At 37.9% G+C, this 20,815-nt stretch overlaps 1 protein-coding gene across 1 annotated transcript; it reads right to left on the bottom strand.

Annotated features, from left to right (window-relative positions):
* Nucleotides 1-3,290: 3,290 nt before the first annotated feature.
* Nucleotides 3,291-20,522, bottom strand: FOXR1 (forkhead box R1). Its single transcript, XM_074235492.1, has 5 exons — nucleotides 20,399-20,522; nucleotides 11,919-12,145; nucleotides 11,411-11,598; nucleotides 3,898-4,139; nucleotides 3,291-3,507 (listed from the first exon to the last, which is right to left on the bottom strand). Exons 1-5 carry the CDS (start codon nucleotides 20,520-20,522, stop codon nucleotides 3,479-3,481), a joined length of 810 nt encoding a protein of 269 aa, XP_074091593.1. The 3' UTR covers nucleotides 3,291-3,478.
* Nucleotides 20,523-20,815: the final 293 nt, after the last annotated feature.

Below are 20,815 nucleotides of genomic sequence, written 5' to 3'. Positions count from 1 at the left end.
CACTCACCTAGAAAGTGGCAAGTATCTGAAGCTGGATTTGAACTCTTGCCCTCCTGTTTTCAAGATCAGTGCTATTGATGAGAATCACTGTTTTAAGGAAGACCTCAGAAGGTGCTCTATTCAATTAAATGTTTTCCATAATTAATATGTAATAAGCATAGTGGAATCTCATATTCTTTATATCTTTCAGCCAATTACATGATGGCAATTCTCTGGTCCAGAATTGCTTACTAGTTGTTTCCTACAAAAATTCTTTTTGATTATGTACTTAATGCAGGTTTAGAAGATTCTCATTAAAAAAAATTAAGATTAAGAAAAATATCATAGACTCTGGAGTAAAAGTCTGTTTCTGAGGGGGAAAAATACTTTCTGAATTAAGTCTGCTGTGACAATTCCCTAATTTGAGGTATAGGTATGCAGAGTTCTAAGAGAATCATTTGCTAAAATTAAGTCTGATAACAGAGTTTTGAGTCAGAAGTTACTAATTTTTCATTGTAACAAGCTGCAGGACACTGGAGTAAAAAAGAAACAGTGATTTGCATATGAAAAATTGAAGAACTTCTAGGTTAATAACTGGGGTACTGTGGATGTCAAAACTCCTCTACAATATAGGATGGATGTAATGTCCCTGAGCATAGAGAGAAGATGATAATTTGATTACCAGCAATAAGCTAAGGTGGGATTGCTTACAAAGAGGAACCAGGGCCTGAACAAAGAAAGTTAAAACATGAGATCAGTGAAAGAACAGATTTTAGAACATCTAATCTAGAAGCTGGAAATTAGAGTTATTATAATTGTTGAAGAGGCAGTTCAGTTGAAGGGTATATCTGTTTGGACTAATACCTTGAAAGCAAAGAATCAGAGAAGTCAACCAGTGGATCTACTAGTTTGCCTGAAACCTCATTGCCCAATAGAAGTGTTATTTAAGTACAACATAGATCAACTCAGTTTAGCAATAGAAGCATCTATTTAACACAAAAGCTACATTTATCAAGGAACTTTTATGGATAGTTTCTAAGACAGAATTCACCAAATTACAGTTTCAAAATTGGGAGTTATCCTGACCACATGGGTGTTCTTCACTCATGTTCTCTTTGGCAGATTTCTGCTAGTGCCCACCCTTTCCCATAGAAAAATATGGCCCACTGGAAAACAATTAAAATCTTTATATAATAAAAAAAAGTATGGCCCAGATTGCAATATATTTCTTATTCCTGCATTTGTTATAGAAATACAAAAAGTTCCAGTGATAATATTTTTATTGCTCTTTTGTTTAAGATCTAGATTATCATCATTGTGAAAAGTTAGTTTTGTGTAAAGGGAAGCATATTGATGGGGGGGTCAAAAGGTAAAGTGTTACTTGATCTTTATCTTCTATAAGTAACTTTAAAAAAAAAGAGCAACTAAGTCAAGTATAGGCCCTCCCTATGCTGGGGAGAGTTTGCCTAGGTATCCATCCCCAGGACCAGAAGAGAAGTGGTCCACTTTCTTATCTTTTTGAAACAAGTATCTGGCTTAGAATAATATTACCTGGGTTTTATATAAGTTGGAAAAGCAATTCATGAATATTATCTCATTTGACCCTCCCAACAACTCTGGAAGGTACACTTTTGTCCCCACTTTTCAGATGAGGAAACTTAGGTATCAATTAAATGACTTATCCAGTATCCTGAAGCCAGTAAAAAGTGTCTGAGGTCAGAGTACAGAAGGTTAAGTATAAGTTAGATTCCTTGATTTCCTCTGGCTCTCTAAGACTTTGTAATCTGATAATTTTTGAGAAGTCAGTTTCCATGGCTGTACTGGAAGCTGTTGATCTCTTAATTGCTACATTCATGTACTTTTCTTAGATGCCATGCTCCTTGAACTCTCCTTAGCTGTTGATAAGTGATTCCAGTAAAATGCAAACTCCTCAAGATTGGGATCATTCTAATATTTTGTCTTTATCCCCAATGACAAAATGCCTGAAACAACTTCTGTTGATGCAACTGCTATTTTCTGTGACCTATGTCCAAGACTCTGTCACTTTCTTGGTCCCTTTTTCCTCATTGAATTTCATGCCAAGTCCTTTTAATTCTAACTGTACTCCTTCTACATTTTCTCTCTATTGAGAGTGTAGGCCATGATCACATGTCTGAACTATTGTAACTGATTTAACTGACTGGATAATCCATGATTTAGCCTTCTATTCTCAGCCCATCATCTTCATGTCTCAGTGAAACCTTGAACAACCAACTCTGGGTCTGAACTGGATCTATCGATTCATCGATTCATCCTTACCTCCCAACTCAAAAAACTCTCCCTATTGCCTCTTGGATAAAATATAAAATCTTAGCCTGGCCCCAACCCCCCTTTCCCACCATGTCTCACCTGCTCCCACTCATTCACTCTACATTAACTGTCCCCCATTCCTTTCTTACCTCTTCCTTTCATAATGTGTATTTTCTTTCAGGGTTCAGTTTAGATGATACCTTCTCCATAAATACCCTACCTTGAACTCCCAGGGGATGGTTTTCATTCCCCAAATTTGTTTGAATTTGTTGCTCTTTTGTTCCCTACCTAGTATTATGTTTCTGTGTGTGTGTGTGTGTGTGTGTGTGTGTGTGTGTGTAATATTGCTTGTCTGCCAACACCCTAGCAGAATTTATGCTTTTTTGAGGACTTTTTTTACTTTTGTCTTTGTACCCCTAGCGTCTGCATATAACAAAGTGCTTTCCCTGCATATTGTTGCTATTGTTGTTCAGTCATGAAACATAGGGATACAAATATGGAGGAAAAACAATTAGCTCCCTCCCCAGGAACTCACAGTCTAATTTATTGAGTGTTTTTTTCATCACTTCTGATCCTTTGTGATCTCATTTGCTAAGATACTAGTGAAGTTTGCCATTTCCTTCTTCAGTTCATTTTACAGATCAGGAAACTGAGGCAAATTGGGTTAAGTGACTTGCCCAGGGCTAAAAGGCTAATGAATGTCTGGGGTCAGATTTGAACTCAAGATGAGTCTTCTTGACTCCAGTCCTAGCACTCTGTTCCCTCCACCATCTAACTGACCTCCCCATACATAGCATATAAAGTTTTGTGGCATTGAAAGCTGATATTTTCTTATTTTATTATCTTCTCTAGCAGTGTTTTGCACCTTAGAAGGTGGCTGATGTTTGTATTCATTCAGCATCTTCCCCCAGACTCTAGTCACTAGACAAAAAATCAGCAATTTAAGATACTCCTTAGGAATTGTACCACCTCCTCCACTCCCCAGCCCCAAAGAAGAGATTCTACACAGAGAATACCAGTTAGTGAGTTTAATGAAGGAGGAAGAATGGTGGTGGGAAATTGGCCAAAAATTTCCACTCCCTCCCCCATGAACATCTTCTCTCAAAGAAGAGATTGTACAGAGTATCCGTTTTGAGTTTGGTGGAGGAGAATAAGAGGCAGTTAGGACCTTAGATATGGATTATCCTTGGAGTGTCGTTTGTCTTGGCAATTAGAGATCAAAGAGGATAGGCATCATTTCTGCAATGGACAAAGAATAAAAGAATCAATCTTGATGGAATGACAAACACAAACTTCCAATCTTTTCCAAAAGCAGGCTAAATAATCCCAGGGGAGTGAGTTACCCAGAGGTAGGAGAAACCTTAATGCTCATTTTTATACATAAGGAAACTGAGGACCCAAGTAAGGGGACTTATCCAAGGCCATACTGCATTCTGATGGACAGAGTCAGGTCTCCTGGCTTCCTGACCAGTACTCTGCATTCTACCAGGAGCTCAGATCAAAGGTCCCCTGTGGGCCCTTCATATTCCCTACACCTCATGAAGAACAAAGTCAGATGATTAATCATTCTCTGTGGCCCTAGCCCAGGACTTGTCCAGAAGAATCTCTCTCCTTGATCACCTGTCTTACCTGGCTGACTCATACACTTTTGGATACTGTGGTACCGAGCATATGCCAAAGCCCTGGCCTCCTCTGTAAAGCGTCGGTACCCTTCTTCAGTGAGCCGCCACCTGTAGGAGCGAGGTCGGCTGGTAGTGGTTTCCTTCTCTGAGCTCTTTGGGGCCTTCTCAAAACTGCCCCGAAAGCAGAGGTTATGGCGAACAGTGTTTTTCCAGCCCTCTGGGGCTGTCTGGAAAAAGGGAAAGTGTTGTCTATGGGAGGATAAAAAAAGAGAATTAGCTAAACCCAGTGCTCCAAACTCTCTTCCTCCCTAAGATCAGAACAACTCCATCTCTAGCCATGTCATGATGTGGTATAAAGAACACAGATTGGAGACCTTGATTTGAAACCCTGTCAAGACCTTCTACCTACAGACAGCTAGTTAGTTCAGTGGATAGACCATTAGCCCTGGAGTAAGGAATACCTGAATTCAAATAGGGCCTTAGATATTTACTAGCTAGCTGTGAGACTCTGAGCAAGTCTATTAACTCCAATTGCTTCCTCAAAAAAAAGCCAAACCTTCCTTTTGTTGGAGGAAGCAGGAATGAGTGTGAAATGTTGCATATGCTGCTTTTGACTAACTTTTTCTTTGTTATAGTGATTTGGAAATGACAGATCCAAAAACAAGAAGCATTCATAAAATTTTTTTAAAAATCCTTTTTTTTTAATTTTTAAATTTTTTTGCAAGGCAATGGGGTTAAGTGGCTTGCCCAAGGCCACACTGCTAGGTAATTATGAAGTGTCTGAGGCCGGATTTGAACCCAGGTACTCCTGACTCCAGGGCCAGTGCTCTATCCACTGTGCCACCTAGCTGCCCCTAAAAATCCTTTTTTAAGAAGAAATCTAAGATTCTTTTATTGTATGATCATAAGTAGCTACACCTGTCTAAGTCTCGGTTTATTCATATGTAAAATGGGGATATTATTATTCTCCTACTCACCTTTCCAGGATATGTTGAGGAAAGTGCTTTGTGCAAACCTAAAAATGTTCCATGGATGAGGATTTATTCAGTTTTTCTTCGCATTTTATATTTTATAGAGTACAGATCATAACTGTCCTGGGAGAAGTTGATCCTAGTGTTATTTTGTGTTTAATGTTCAGCAGACTATTGCACAGATGGATAAAATGATTCCTTTTTGTAACTGAATAAAAATGTTGGAAAGGAAACATTTTTTTAAGCCCCTACTATGTACTAAGTATTGGGGATACAAACAGAGGCATAAAGTGTAGGATGGAGAATGGAGAGGAAGCTTGCTTTTGAAATCTTGGAAGCCAAGGAGAGCATCACTTGTGGTTCCAGGAGAAACTCTCCAGTGAGAGAAAGGGGCAGGGTTTCCAGAGAAATATTCAAGATTGACAGGGTCATTGGGAGATGGATGTTTTGGATAAGGAGGCACTAAGAGAAGATCCAAGATGAATCAATGGAAGAGGTATGATTTTTAAATTCTGTAACAAAAAAATGGTACGTTTTTAAGATTTAAGAACTCTGATCAATCAACTCTGATCAGTCATGATTCCAGAGGATTAATGATATACCAGTCTAACCATCTCCTGACAGAGAAGCAATGGACTCACAACATAGCCTGAGACATGGACGTGACCAATGAAGAAATTTTGTTTTACTTGATTATATTTTTTCAGATTTGAATTTTTCTTTTTTTTCCCTATTGGGGAATGGTGGTAGAGGGAGGTAAGAGACAAGGTAGATTTTGTAAATTTTTCAAATTGAAAGAAGATTCAATTAAAAATTAATTTTTAAAAGAAAGTTTTTCCTTCCATGTAGTTTGGAAGTTTAGAGCACTTGGTATTAAGATATCTCTTAAATTATTTTAGGTTTTTATGCATCAGTGTTATTACTAGACAATTGTGAGCATCTTAAATGATGCTCAAGTTCCAGTATCAAAATTTGTTGACCTCTCAGAGATATTTTGTGATTTATGTTTGTAAAATAGAGTTCTGTTATTTGTTAGTTTGTGAAAAATAGTGAGCTTCTGGTATATATATATATATATATATATATATATATATATATATATATATATACACATATATATGTATATATATATATATATATACACACACACACACACCACACAAATATATATGTGTGTGTGTGTATATATATATATGTATGACTCCATCCCTTTGATTCTATTTTTTGAGGTCCTTGTTGAATGCTAAATTTTTGCAACCAATGGGGATATGTTGCATAGTATTTACCATTTCCTTGCAAAATATATATCAAGTGAAGACTCCTTAGAGATGCTACTGTTGACTTAATGGATGCAACTCCTCTTGGCAGTTCAGAGTAAGGACAATCCTAGGAGACTGACTATGGACAGTGCTATCCCCATCCAGAGGAAGAAAAACCAAACCAAACCAAAAGAAAAAAAGCAACCCTACTGAATCTGAATGAATACTACATTCACATTTTTGTTTTTTGCAGGGCCATGGGGTTACATGACTTGCCCAAGGTCACACAACTAAGCCATTAAGTGTATGGAGCAAGATTTGAACTCAGATCCTCCTGACTCCAGGGCCAGTGTTCTATCTAGTGTACCAACAGCATTCACTTTTTAAAAATTTCTCTTATGTATTTCTTTCCTATCTCATAGTTTTCTTTCTTTCTTTTCCCCTTAATCCTAATTCCTCATACAGAAAATGACTAATTTGTAAACATGTCAAAGATAAATGTGTATGTATAACATTCACCAGACTGTTTGCTGCTGGGGGGGAGAAGGGTAGGAAGGGAGGGTGAAAGGACATTATATAACTGAAAAATATGCATATGTTTGTGGATGAATGTTAGAAAATGTTCATAACATGTAACTGGAAAAATAAAATATCAATTGGACAAAAAAAGGAGATGCTATTGTTGAGCTGTTTCAATAATTATCGACTCTTTATGATCATGGCTGGGGTTGTCTTTGCCAAGATTCTGGAGTGGTTTACCATTTACTTTCTAACTCATTTTACAGATAAGGATTTAGTAGGGTTATATGACTTGCCCAGAGTCACGCTACTAATAAGTGTCTGAGGTCATATTCGATCTCATGAAAATGAGTCTTACTGATTCTAAGATTCTATCTACTTGTGACATCTAGTTGCCTTGCTTTAAAGATGACCTTTCTGGAATTTCTGGTGTCAATGCCCTAATCTTATAGCAATATCATAACCCCCTGCTTTTCTAAAAAGGAGTCTTTATGACTCAGTTGAAATAGTTTGTTGTGTTTATTCAGAAAGAAACTTTTAGATCCCTTATCAGGTATTAATCATTTCATTTGTTTCATTTAATGTTAAAACCAATCTCCATTACTTTTGATATGTTCACTGCCATGTCAACCATTGTTCTAGCAAAGGCATTCATTCATACATATTTTGATGAAAATCTCATTCTGAGAATATCTATCAATCATCTGCCTCCTTTTGTGATGAGGGAGTGTCATGTATTTTCCTTTGGCATGATGGACCCTGATTTTCATTAATAGCATTGGGGAGTTACATCTGGACAGAAGAGTATATATCTGAGAGTAAAAATTAAGAAGACCAGAAAGGCAAAAGGTTATAAAGAGCTTTGAATGCCAAAAAGAGGTGATAGGGAGTTACTAGAGTTTATTGAATAAGGAAGGTGACATGATTGGCTAAATGAAGAATGCATTGCAATGGGGAGAGATTTGAGGCTGGCAGACCCAACAGCAGATTATGATGATAATCCAGGTTTGAGGCAAAATGAGGGGCTGTGCCAGAATAATGACAGTGTCAGAGGAGAGAAGGGGTATGTTCAAGAGATATGGCAAAGAAATCCACAAACAAGTTGGCAACAACTTGGACACAAAGGATGAGAGATAATGAGGAATCCAGGACGATTCCTAGGTTGGGAGCCTGAGACACTTGGAGGATGGTGTTGAATGGTGTTATCCTCAGTAATAGGGAAGATTGGAATTGGGGAGTGACTACGGGAAAGATAATGAGTTAAATTTTAGACATATTGAATTCAAGATATCTATTGAACATCCAGTTCAAGATGTGTAAAAGGTAGCTGGAAATACAAGATTTGTTGGAGGTCAGCAAAGAAATTGGAGTAGGAAAGGTAGATTTGAGAATAGAGGTGGTAATTAAAGACATGAGAGCTGATTAGATAGAGGGAGGAGAAAAGGCCTAGGACAGAGCCCCAAGGGACACTATAGTATGAGGGTGTGATCTGGAGGAGGAACCAATAAAGGAGGCAGAGAAAACCTAGAGAGAAGAAAGTTTATCAAGGAGAAGAGAGGGGGTTAAACACTAAAGAGAAGTTGAGAATGAAGTCTGAGAAAAGCCATTGGAGTTGGCAACTAGGAGATCAATGGTAACTTTGGAATGAATTACCATTTTTAAACTCAGCCTGGACTATCCTCAATCTTTTAATTATTCCTGTGATCAACTACCTTCTATTTATGTGCTAATAAAAAAAAATCCCACAGAACTGTGACTGGGTTTACAATAACAAGGCAATGGGTAATACAAACATTTTCATCTCTTCTCAAGCTTTCTCACCCTCGCCCTCTTTACCAAGAACCTTGTTTCCTACTTTAAAAAAAAAATTGAGGTCATTCTAGGAACATTCCCTTATCCCTGTTTATTCTAACTTCCCTCTGTCTCATAGAGAAGGAAAATACCATTATCTTTTCCAAGGAAAATTCCTCTACTTGTGCCCTTGATCCCTACTGTCTTCTCTTTCATCTTGACTCTCACATATTTTCACTCTCCTTTTCTACTGACTGTTTTCCTGATGCTTATAAAAAATACCCATATTTCCTTCACTATTAAAAAATTCTATTTCATATTTGGGGCAGCTTGATGATGGGGTCGATAGAGCACCAGCCCTGGAGTCAAGAGAATCTGAATTCAAATGTGAACTCAGACACTTAATACTTGCTTAGCTGTTTGATCTTGGGCAAGTCACTTAATCCCATTGCCTTGCAAACCCCACCCCCCCAAAATAACCACAAAACTTTAAGTTGTATTAATAAAGAGAAAGATCCCATAAACACCAAAATATTTATAATAGCACTTTTTGTGGCACCAAGAAATTGGAAACAAAGTAGATGTCCATCCATTGTTGAAAGGCTAAGCAGATTGTTTTATATGAATGTAATGAATATTGTTTTACAATAAATATAAATGATAAATATGATGAATTCAGAGAAACATGGAAGACTGACATGAATTGATGAAGGATGAAATAATCAGAGTCAAGAAAACAATATATAGAATGATTACAATAATGTGAATGGAAAGAATGACAACCACAAAACAACCAAAAGTAAATGTTGTAAAATGACAACTATAGCTACAGAGAAATGAGAAGACACTCCCTACTCTATTCATTTGCAGTTATGGGATATCCACAAGCATAGAACATTGCTTGTATTTTATTTTTATATGCATATTTAAATGTATTAATAAATTCTGTTAGTTTTTACCTCTTCCTCTTTTTCTTTAAAAATATTTGTTATATAGTATGGCTTTCTGGGAGAAGGCAAAGGATAGAGATATCAGAAAAATTTAGTGATGTAAAAACAAAAGATAACACTGGACATTTATTTAAAAAAAAACACACACACTCAGTTGGGTGACTGTTAGGTGGCCCAATGAATAGAGTAGCAGGAGGACCTGTGTTCAAATTCAGCCTCAGTCATTAGAGACTTACTGTATGACTCTGGGCAAATCACTAAACCTTTGTGGAGGGGGATTCAAAAAACACTCAGTTGATCCAATCATCCCAATTATCTGCTATCCTTTATGTCTTCTTGAGAAAGCTATTTACACTTGGTAACTCCATTTTTCTTCTAATCTTCTAAACCCTCTTCAATGTCCTTTATGATCTCATTCAACTGAAAATTCTCTCCCCAAAGTTACCAGTGATTGCTTAATTGATTATTTACTTAATTGCTCTTAATTGGCTATTAGATTATATACTTTCTTCAACCAATATCCTTCTTGATCTCTCTGCAGTCCTTTGACATTGCATCACCTACTTCTGGACATTTTTTCCTCCTGAGTTTTCAAGACCTTGTTCTCTCCAGGTTCTCCTAGCTGTCCTAAGTCTCCTTTGCTGGATTTTCATTCTAGTCACACCCTCAAATTTTGTGGCTGTCCTTCAAGCATTTGTGCTGGACTTTCTCCTCTCTGTATAATATCTCTGATACAACCTGGCCTCTTCCTACCTTTACCCTCCTCTTCTATTTTACCACCCTCTCCATAGTCTACAATCTTGAGACACTGTCCTCCTTGTTCTTTCTCTCACAACATCCACCTCCCAACTCATTACCTTTTCACACAATGTCTCCCATGCATAGTATGCTTCTCTTTCAACTTCAGGATTCCTTGACTTCCTTCAAGATGGTTCAAATGGGGGGTGGCTAGGTGGTGCAATGGATAGAGCACTGGCCTGGAGTCAGGAGTACCTGAGCTCAAATCAGGCCTCAAACACTTAATAATTACCTAGCTGTATGGTCTTGGGCAAGTCACTTAACCCCACTGCCTTGCACAAATCAAAGAAAGAAAAAAACGAAAGAAAGATGGCTTAAATGCCAGTCTCTTCCATTGTTTGCACTTTCTCTCTGAGATAATCTTCTATTATCTTCTAAATTTTATCATAGCTACTTTATAGAATGTATATCTTATATCTAGAATATATATTTAGATTGTAATGTTATTTAACATAATATTGATACAATATTATAGATAGCTTACATAATATTTTCTGTGGAGACTATATATTATTTGAATAAATTACAGGTTATTATTATATATTATTTAAATTTTATATTAAATATATTCTAATAGAATATATTCTATAGAATATATTTTCATACATAGACTATACTATATAGAATAGCATATATAATTATTATATATTTAATGCAATGTAATTTAATATTATATTTGTTTTATGATTTATTGTTTTATTTCATGTTGTTTATATTATTTAATATTATTATAGACATTCTATGTAATATGTATTTCATATGTAGAATATAAATTCTCTGGTATATATCTATATACAGTTCTTTGCATTTTGTCTCCCTTATTAGAATGTAAGCTCCTTGAAGACAAGGGCCATGTATCCCCCAGCACTTAGCATGGTGCCTGTCTCCATAATAAGCACTTAAAAAATACTTGTTGACTAACCTTCTCCAATAAAATCTACTCTCCAAAAAGAAGTTGATGTTCATTCATATGAATTAGAACCAATTAATAAGATAAAGGTAAATTGAATTTTAACCTGGAACAAAGTCAATAAAAGAAAAGAATCTGTTTAGGGAATTTCAATCATCATTGAGCCTGGTCTTTTCCCTGCACAGTACATAGAGAGTAACTGATTGTGTTTATGGCACCAGGACAGATAAAGGACAAAAGTCAAACATTCTGGACCTCTCTTCCATTCTCACTCTGCGCTCTCTCCCTCCTCTCCACTCTTACCCATATCCTGGGCACATACCGGGTGAAGTTGTAGATCTCTTGGACATTGAGTCCTCTAGAAGTGCTATTTTTTAGTGCCAGAGCAATTAGGTGACAGTAATTTAGGGGTGGTCTGGGCCACCGGAGCCCATGCTGGGTGCCTATGTGTCGCCGACAGCTTCGAAGGGGTCCCATTTTGTGGGGTGATTGCAGGGTCATGGAGATGTCCTCATCTTCCTCCTCTTCAGTAAGCTAGGAGAGTACAGAGAGTACAACACAGGGCTCACTTTTGGGACTAGGTTTGACTTAAACATTTCTTTCACTCCACTATTTCAGGTAACAACAAAGGGTTTGAGGGCAAGCAGTGATAAAAGATTCCTCCATAGAAAAGTGTTCCTTCAGCCAAGGTAGGACAGGAGACAAAGGAATGGAGTAGCTGTTGTTAATCATTTCTTATCCCTAGTGAAAGTTAAAGACAGAAATAGGAGGCTAAGGAATGATTCTTAATTCTATCCCATCCCTAAGGGGACAAGAATAACTATCCATACCTCTTCACTGGTGGAGGTCTGGGGCTGCTGACTGGTGGAGGTCTGGGGAAGCTGGCTGGTGGAGGCCTGGGGAAGCTGGTTGTTCTCTGAGAAAGAGGTATTTTCTTCCTCTTTAGGGGATGGTGGATTAGGGACCAAATCAGGCTCCATTGAAGTCTGCCTTCCAGTAAGAGGACATACCACGTTGAGATCCACCCACATCCATAAATTAGGTTCTGAGGGAGACTCTGCATAGATTAGGAAAAGTTAATGACTTCTGTCAGACCTTGCCTTGCCTAGCATTAAACAGCAATGCCATCTCTCCAACTTACCCTTGCCAAGTTTACTATCCTTTCCAAAACCCTGCTCTTCCTGAGGGAACTTGAGAGATCAGTCCATAAACATTTATTATTATAATTCTTGAATTATTTCAGTCATATCTCTCTTCGAGATCCTATTTGGTGTTTTCTTGGCAAAGATACTGGAATGGATTGCCATTTCCTCCTCTGGCTCATTTTACAGATGAGGAAACTGAGACAAACAGGATTAAATGATTGTCCAGAGTTATATAACTAGTACATGTCTCAGAACAGATTTGAATTTATAAGGATGAGCCTTCTCTGATTCTTGATTAAGGAAAATTAATTATTAATAATAGTAATATCAGCAAAAGAGTTAGCTAGGTGCCTCAGTGGATAAAACATTGGGTCCTGAATAAGGAAGACATGAGTTCAAATTTGACTTCAGACACTTAATAGCTATATGATCCTGGGTAAATTACTTAACCTCTTGTTGGTCTTAATCTACTGAAGAGAGAAATGGCAAACCGCTCTAGGACTTTTGCTAAGAAAACCCCATGGACAGCATTGACATGCTATGGGTTCATGAAAAATCAGACATGACTGGACAAAAACAACATGTGACTGGCACTGTGCTAAGTGCCAGGGAAACAAAAAGAGGGAAAAGATAGTCCCTGCCCTCAAGGAACTTAAAATTTTTTTATTTTTCCAATTAAAATTTTATTTTATTTTTCCAATTAAATGCAAAGATAGTTTTTCTTTCTTTTTTTTTTTTTGGTTTTTTTGCAAGGCAATGGGGCAAAGGTAGTCTTTCAACATTCATCCATTTTATATGAGTTCCACATTTTTCTACCACCCTACCTTCCCTCCCCATGTCAGCAAGCAGTCTGGTAAAAGTTATGCATGTATAGTTGTGTTTAACATATTTCCATATTAGTCTTGTGGAAAAAGAGGAATTAGAGCTAAGGGGAAAGAAAAAACCGTGAGAATGAAAAGTTGAATATAAAATTTTTAAAAAGTGAACATAGTATGCTTTGCTCTCTGCATTCAGACTCCATAGTTTATTCTCTGGATGTGGCTGGCACTGTCCATAACAGTTCTCTAAAAATTGAAGGAGTTCAAAATCTAATGGGAGAAACCCATACAAATACATTTTATAGAGGATAAATAGGAAAAAGAGAGAAGACTAGAATTAAGAAGGGGTTAGGAAAAGGCTTTCTTGAGGCAATTAGTCAGTGGATAAGAGTGTTAGACCTAGAATCAGGAAGTCTAATCTTCATGAGTTCATATCTAATCTCAGACCCTAGATGTGTCTCTAAGCAAGTCACTTAACCCTGTTTGCCTCGGTTTCCTCAAATGTAAATTGAACTGGAAAAGGAAATGTTAAATCAGTCCAGTATCTTTGCCTTCATGAAGAGTCTGACATGACTGAAAAATACACATACACAAGCAAAACACATACACACAGGACTCAACAACAGGAAAGACTTTCTTTAGAAGTTAGGATTTTAGTTGGAATTTAGAACAGTTCTTGAGACATATTAAGTTTATTGATTGATTAAAAAGAACCCAGGGAAAGCAGTAGTTCTACATGGAGCAGGAGAAAATTCCAGGCAATGAGGGTGGCTAGAGAAAAATGCCCTGCTATTGAGAAATAAATGTCTTGTTCTTGAAAAGCAAGGGTTCCAGTGTCACTGGATTGGTTAAGGAGGGAAGAATAAGGGGCAAGAAGACTAGAAAGGTGGAGTAATTTATGAAAGACTTCATACACCAAACAGCAGATTTTGTATTTGAACCTAGAGGTAATAGAGGGAGCCACTGAAGTTTATTGAGTAAAGGAATAACAGGATTTGGACCTGTGCTTTAGGAAAATCATTTTGGTGACTGAAAGAAGGATGGAATGGAGTGTGGAGACTCTTGGGGTATCAGACCCATCATCAGGCTATTGCAAATAGTCCGAACCTGTGGGGATGAAGGCCTGCACTTGAGTGGGGGCAGTGTCAGGGAGAAGGGGGCATATTGGAGAGATGATGGAAAGGTGAAATCAACAAACCTTGGCGATAGAGTGAATGGAGAGGGATAAGAAGAGATAGAGAGCACCAGCCCTGGAGTCAGGAGGACCTGAGTTCAAATCTGGCCTCAGACACTTAATAATTACCTAGTTGTGTGGCCTTGGGCAAGCCACTTAACCCCATTGCCTTGCAAAAAAAAAAACCCTAGAAGAGATAGAGAGAGTTGAGACTGACACATAGTTAGATAGTTAGAGAGCCCAGGTGAGTCTTGGGATCTAACTCTAATGTTGGTACCTAGAGGTTAGTCTCTTAGGATATCCTGACCCCAAGGTACTGAGCCTTTTTCTTCTAATACTGATTCCCATCTGGAGGTAGGAAGAACTTTCTGGCTGTTTTTTTTTTTTTTTATGATATGGCAGGAACAAGAAAGTTAATTGAACTTAAGGAAAATAGGTAAAGGCGCAGAATGAAAGGGCACCATGAGAAAGGGAATATTGGCATGAAGACCTTGACCCCTACCTTCTTCCACTATTCCCTTCTAACTCTTTTTTTTGGGGGGGGTTGGAGACAATCAGGGGTTAAATGAATTTTAGGGCTGGTGCTCTCTCTGCTGGCAGATCTTCCACCTCTTTTAAAAGCACAGTTCAAATGTCATCTCCATTATGGAGGCTTTTTGTGTCTGTCATTTCCTCCTAGATGTGACACAAACTTTGACCCTTCCCTAATAAACTTATCTTGTAGGTAGCTAAGTGGTACAGCACCAGCCCTGGAGTCAGGAGGACCTGAGTTCAGTTCAGACCTTAGATACAACACTTGCTAGTTGTGTAACCTTGGGAAAGTCACTTAACCCAGATTGCTTTACATCCAGAGCCATCTCCAGTCGTACTGATTCATATCTGGCCACTGGACTCAGATGACTTTGGAGGAGAAAGTGAGACTGGTGACTTAGCATAGCACCCTTCACTCAAATCCAATTCATGTGCTTGTCATGGCATCACTTCCCAGATGTCTTCTTCAAGAACAAATGACAAACATCATCATCATCAATATATTTTGTAATGCAGTATCTTATTGTATTGTCCCCTAGCACCCTAGACTATAGGGGTAGGTAGTGTATTTTATTTAAACAATGTTACTTTATATTATAGTACAAATTCCTGAGATTCTGAATCTTAGACTGTCCAGGTTGAAGCTTCCCCTTCAACCACCTGTGGTCACCCATGTTGGCTCCATCCCTATTATATCCCTACCCTTCCATGGTGCCTTCTGGAATCCCATTTCTTATTTTTTTATTTTTTTAGTTTTTAGGTTTTTGCAGGGCAAATGGGGTTAAGTGGCTTGCCCAAGGCCACACAGCTAGGTAATCATTAAGTGTCTGAGACCGGATTTGAACCCAGGTATTCCTGACTTCAGGGCCGGTGCTTTATCCACTATGCCACCTAACCACCCCAAGGAATCCCATTTCTATTGGCTTTTTTTGTTGCCTTTTTTACCTATTTCCAAATTATATTTTAATGTGGTTCAGGCTGCATTCAAGAGTATTGCCAATGCAGGTCACGTGGTGGTATGAGCTATTAAGAAGGCCTCATAGGAAGAGATGGAGAACATCATTAAAAACAAACTAGATTTCCTAGCTGTGTGGCCTTGGACAAGCCACTTAACCTCATTGCCTTGCAAAAACTAAAAACTAAAAACAAAACTAGATAATTTTGATTACATTAAATTAAAAAGCTTGTGCACAAACAAAACCACTGTAACCAAGATCAAAAGAAACGTAGTAAATTGGGAAAATTTTTACAGTTAGTATTTCTGAGAAAGGACTCATTTCTAAAATATATAAAGAACTGAGTCAAATTTATTAAAAAAAAAAAAACCAAGCCATTCCCCAATTTACAAATAGCCAAAGGATGTGCAGAGGCAATTTACAGATGAGAAAATCAAAGCAATCCATAGTCATATGAAAAATTGCTCTAAATCATTACTGATTAGAGAAATGCAAATTAAAACATCTCTGAGGTACCACCTCACTCCTCTCAGACTGGCCAATATGACCAGAAAGGACAATGATCAATGTTGGAAGGGAAATCTGGGACACTAATGCATTGTTCTTGGAGCTGTGAACTCATCCAACCTTTCTGGAGAGCAATTTAGAGTTATGCCCAAAGGGCAATAAAAATGTGCATACCCTTTGATCCAGCAATACCACTACTGGGTCTATACCCTGAAGACATCATGAAAAAGGGTAAAAATATCACTTGTGCAAAAATATTCATAGCAGCCCTGTTTGTGGTAGCAAATAATTGGACAATGAGTGAATGTCCATCAATTGGGGAATGGCTGAGCAAATTGTGGTATATGTATGTTATGGAACACTATTATACTATTAGAAACCAGGAGGGATGGGAACTTGGAGGAGCCTGGAAGGATTTGCATGAACCGATGTTGAGTGAGATGAATAGAACCAGAAGTACATCTCCTGACAGCAAAATGGGGTTGATGATCAATCTTAATGGACTAGCTCATTTCATCAGTGCAACAATCAGGGACAATTTTAGGGTATCTGTGATGGAGAGTACCATCTATATCCAAAGAAAGAATTGTGGAATTTAAACAAAGACCAAAAAAGGTATCTTATGTAATTTTGCTATCTCTTACATTTTATTTTTTCCTTAAGGATATGATTTCTCTCTCAACACATCCAATTTTGATCAATGTATAGCATGGAAACAATGTCAAAGAGGTAGCTAGGTGGCACAGTGGATAGAACACTGGCCCTGGAGTCAGGAGGACCTGAGTTCAAATCCAGCCTCAGACACTTAATGATTACCTAGCTGTGTGGCCTTGGGCAAGCCATTTAGCCCCATTGCCTCGCAGAAGAAGAAGAAGAAGAAGAAGAAGAAGAAGAAGAAGAAGAAGAAGAAGAAGAAGAAGAAGAAGAAGAAGAAGAAGAAACAATGTAAAGATTATCAGACTGCCTTCTGTGGGGGGTGAGGAGAGGGAAGCAAGATCGGGGGGAAAATTGTAAAATTCAAAAAACAATTAAAAAATAAAATTTTAAAAATTTAAAAAGAAGGCTTTATAGTCATTATTTAGCAAAAAAAGTAATGCCATAAAATCTGTGAATAGCAGCTGCACTTCCAGTATGGGCATGTTATTCTCCGTTTAAAAAAAAATAAGAAAAGAAAAAGAGCTCTCTGAGCATTCCATGAAGGCCAATGAAACCTTCATTCTCACTATATGACAAGACTCCAGAATTCTAGGGTTTGAGTTAACTCATGATTTTCTCAAGGGCCAGACTCATGCATGATACCTCAACCATACTTCCCTCTACAATAAGCCTAATTTTTGGTTTTTGAGACTTCTCTGAAAGCCCTCCCCAAAGGAAAAAAAAACAAAACTCCCTTCTGAGGCAGCCCATGTCAATTTGAGGACAGCTGTCATTGCTAGGAATTTTTTTCTTACATTAGGGCTACTAATCTCTACAACTTCCTGCCCCAGGTTTTGCCCTTTGGAATCAAAAGAATAAATTTGATATCTTTTATATATGCTCATCTTTCAGATACTTAAAGGCATCTAAAATCTTTTTTCCAGGTTAAACATCTCAATTCTTTCACTGAATTCTCCTGTGGCACAAACTTGAGGCCTTTTATCATTCTAGCCACTTTCCCTCTGAACATGTCCTAGCCTATAAATGTCCTTCCTAAGAGGCATCACCTAATATTAATATGACCAGGGCAGGGTACTCAGACCATCACATTTCTTGGATTTTCCCAGTCCTATATCCAGTGATAACTTTTATATTATTTTTCCTATGCAGCCCATGAAACACTTTAAACCAGGGAGAGGCCTGATTTAGCCTGATAATTGTTTAATTCAGTCATTTTTTTCAGTCATGTCTGATTTTTCATGATCTCTTTTGGGGTTTTCTTGGTAAAAATGTTAGAGTGGTTTGCCATTTTCTTCTCTCATTTTATAGATGAGGAAATTGCTGCAAATAGTTAAATAACTTTCCTATGGTCACACAGTGTTTGAGGCCTGACTCATTTCTATTGTTAATACTGTAGTTTTGTCTGATTTTGTGACCCATACAACATGTCCATTGAATTTTCTTGGCAGAGATACTGGAGTAGTTTGTCATTTCCTTCTTAGTGGATCAAAGCAAACAGATAAAGTGACTTTCCCAGGGTCACACAGATAGTACATATTTGGGGCTAGATATGAACTCAGGTCTTCCAGATTCCAGGCCCAGAATTCTATCCACTGAGTCACCTAGTTGCCTCCTTTGTTATTATTAACCATTAATTTTCCTTCATATTAGATCTGTCCTGTACTTCCTAGAAATCACTTTGGATATTAGACATTTAATTTTCTGTGTACATATTATTTCCCTGAAGCAATAGGATATGCCTCTTTGAGGGTAGAAAGGGCTTCATTTCTGCCTAGCACATAGTAGTTGCTTATTAAATTCTAATGAATTGAGTTGCCTGCCTATCTATGCAATATGGGTGTATGCTTTCTTTAGAGAAAGTAGCTTTCTCTTGGTTATCTGAATGCCTTTCCAGAGGACCAGGATTTACTTGTCTTAGCTCTAAATTGGTTTGGCTTATAATGGGAAAAAATGAGTAAATGCTGGCTGGTGTTAGGGGGTTTTCTTCTTCCAAGTTTGACCCAGAGTATATATTTTTCAGCTTTATCTCTATTGTTCTCAAGCAAGGCATCCACTCTGCCTAACCAACCTTACTTACAACAGTCACAAATTGGAAAATCTGGAATCAATTAGTTACCAAGTCCATATTGAGCACCTGTGGTGTGCTAAGCATTAACCCAACTCCTTGCACCTGTGGTTGTTTTTTTAACTAAATAAAAATAACGATTCTAGAATAATTGTTTTCTATAGAATCCTATGTATTTTTATTTTATACATTTAAAATCATTTTGAAAAGGAGTCTGTAAGGCTTCAGACTCCCCAAGGGGTCCATAACCTAAAAAGAACTAAGAACCCTTGATGCAGGTCCCAGCAACACCCACTTCAGACCCATTCAAGCCAGGACCACTTTGTGTTAGTTGTTGTGCTGCTTACTGGTGGTATGTGTTGCATTATATTCAAGAATGGGTATTGAATTCTGTATGCAGCCCTTGAGGAGTTTTTGTTGGGTGATTAGGCCCAGAAGAGCTGAAAGGTTGGACATCCCATCTGGAGGGATCCTCACATCTTTCCTTCAGCTGTTTATAAGCAAGAGAGATAAGGTATCTGATCCACCTGAGAATCATACAAGTCAGGAGTTCAAGAATGGAGGCTAATCATTTGGAGATGTAAAAATCAATTCAGCATTATTTATTAAGTCCCAGGCATTGAGTTAGGTTCAGGGAGCAGTGAAAACAGCCCTGAGAAGATCTGGGTTTGAGTCTTGTTTCCAGTACTTATTGGCTGTGGGATCCTGGGCAAGTTTCTTTAGTTTTCTCATCTATAAAATGGGAATGACGTTACTTACAATACTACATCACTGGGTTTTTGTGAGGATCAAATGAGATAATATGTTAACCTTAATCTAAACCATTCTTTAAAAGTCAGTTATTAAAAAAATAACAACAAAAAGTCTGCTATTATGATTATTTCTACTTCTTGTCCTGGAAGGGATTTGAGCATCTTGAGTGGGGGTGTGGGGAGAGATTCGACTTCTAGATTCTTTTCCAAGTGTCTGCCTACATCTCTGAGGTCATAAGGGATACTGAATCCTGTAGGGTGTCAAGTCTGCCCTCAGGATGAGAAGGCAGAATGTTGGAGCTGAAAGAGATTTTATAGAGATCTAATTCAACCTATTCATTTTACAAAAAAATAAACTGATGCAGTTCTAGTAAGGCTGCATAGGAATCCTTTTAGGTGAATGCAAATTATATATTAGGCAATGAGGAGAAAAATAGGATGAAACTGTCAGTCCCTGCCCTCATGGGGTTTTACTCTGAGAGCTACACTGTACCTAAGAAGTTTGCCCAAAGCCACACAGTTAAGTTAGTGACAGAGCTAGGACAGGCTTTCTGATACTCAGGGGAGGATTTTTTTTTTTTTTTAAGATGTGAAGGTTCCAAAAAGTAGTAAAGGTCTATAAGTCTAGGGGAAGTCTTCACTCCTTTCGCCTCTCCTTTCTCATGCAAATTCACTTTCCCAAGCTGTCTCCTATTGCTCACTCACCTCTGGGTAGCTGGTCTGTGGTGGTGGCTAGCTTCAGCTCCTCATCCATCTTCCAGTACCGCAGACCTAGCACCTTTCCATGAAGGCCCTTCAGGAATTTACAGTTCTGAAGGTTTGGATTCATTTTGAAAGGAATGAGGAGAGAAAGAATCTTCCAAGCACAGAATCTATCTGCTTTGGCCTCTGACCTTACTCCCCACAGGTGCAGGGCAAAACCTTTAACTTCTGTATTTCAGAGGGTGATTCAATCAAACAATCCCTCCCACCCTCTCTCTTAATCCTACTTGGCCCATCCCAGTCTTTCATCTGTGGAGTGTAGAAACCCTAGCAACGTGGAGAATCCTCTCACTATCTGCAAGGGGGAAGCAATCAATAAGCTTTTATTAAGCTCCTACTATGTACAAAACACTATACTAG

This window comes from Macrotis lagotis, chromosome 1 (assembly GCF_037893015.1).
Source record: "Macrotis lagotis isolate mMagLag1 chromosome 1, bilby.v1.9.chrom.fasta, whole genome shotgun sequence".
Lineage (NCBI taxonomy): Eukaryota > Metazoa > Chordata > Mammalia > Peramelemorphia > Peramelidae > Macrotis > Macrotis lagotis.
This window is presented reverse-complemented; position numbering and strand designations above follow the sequence as displayed.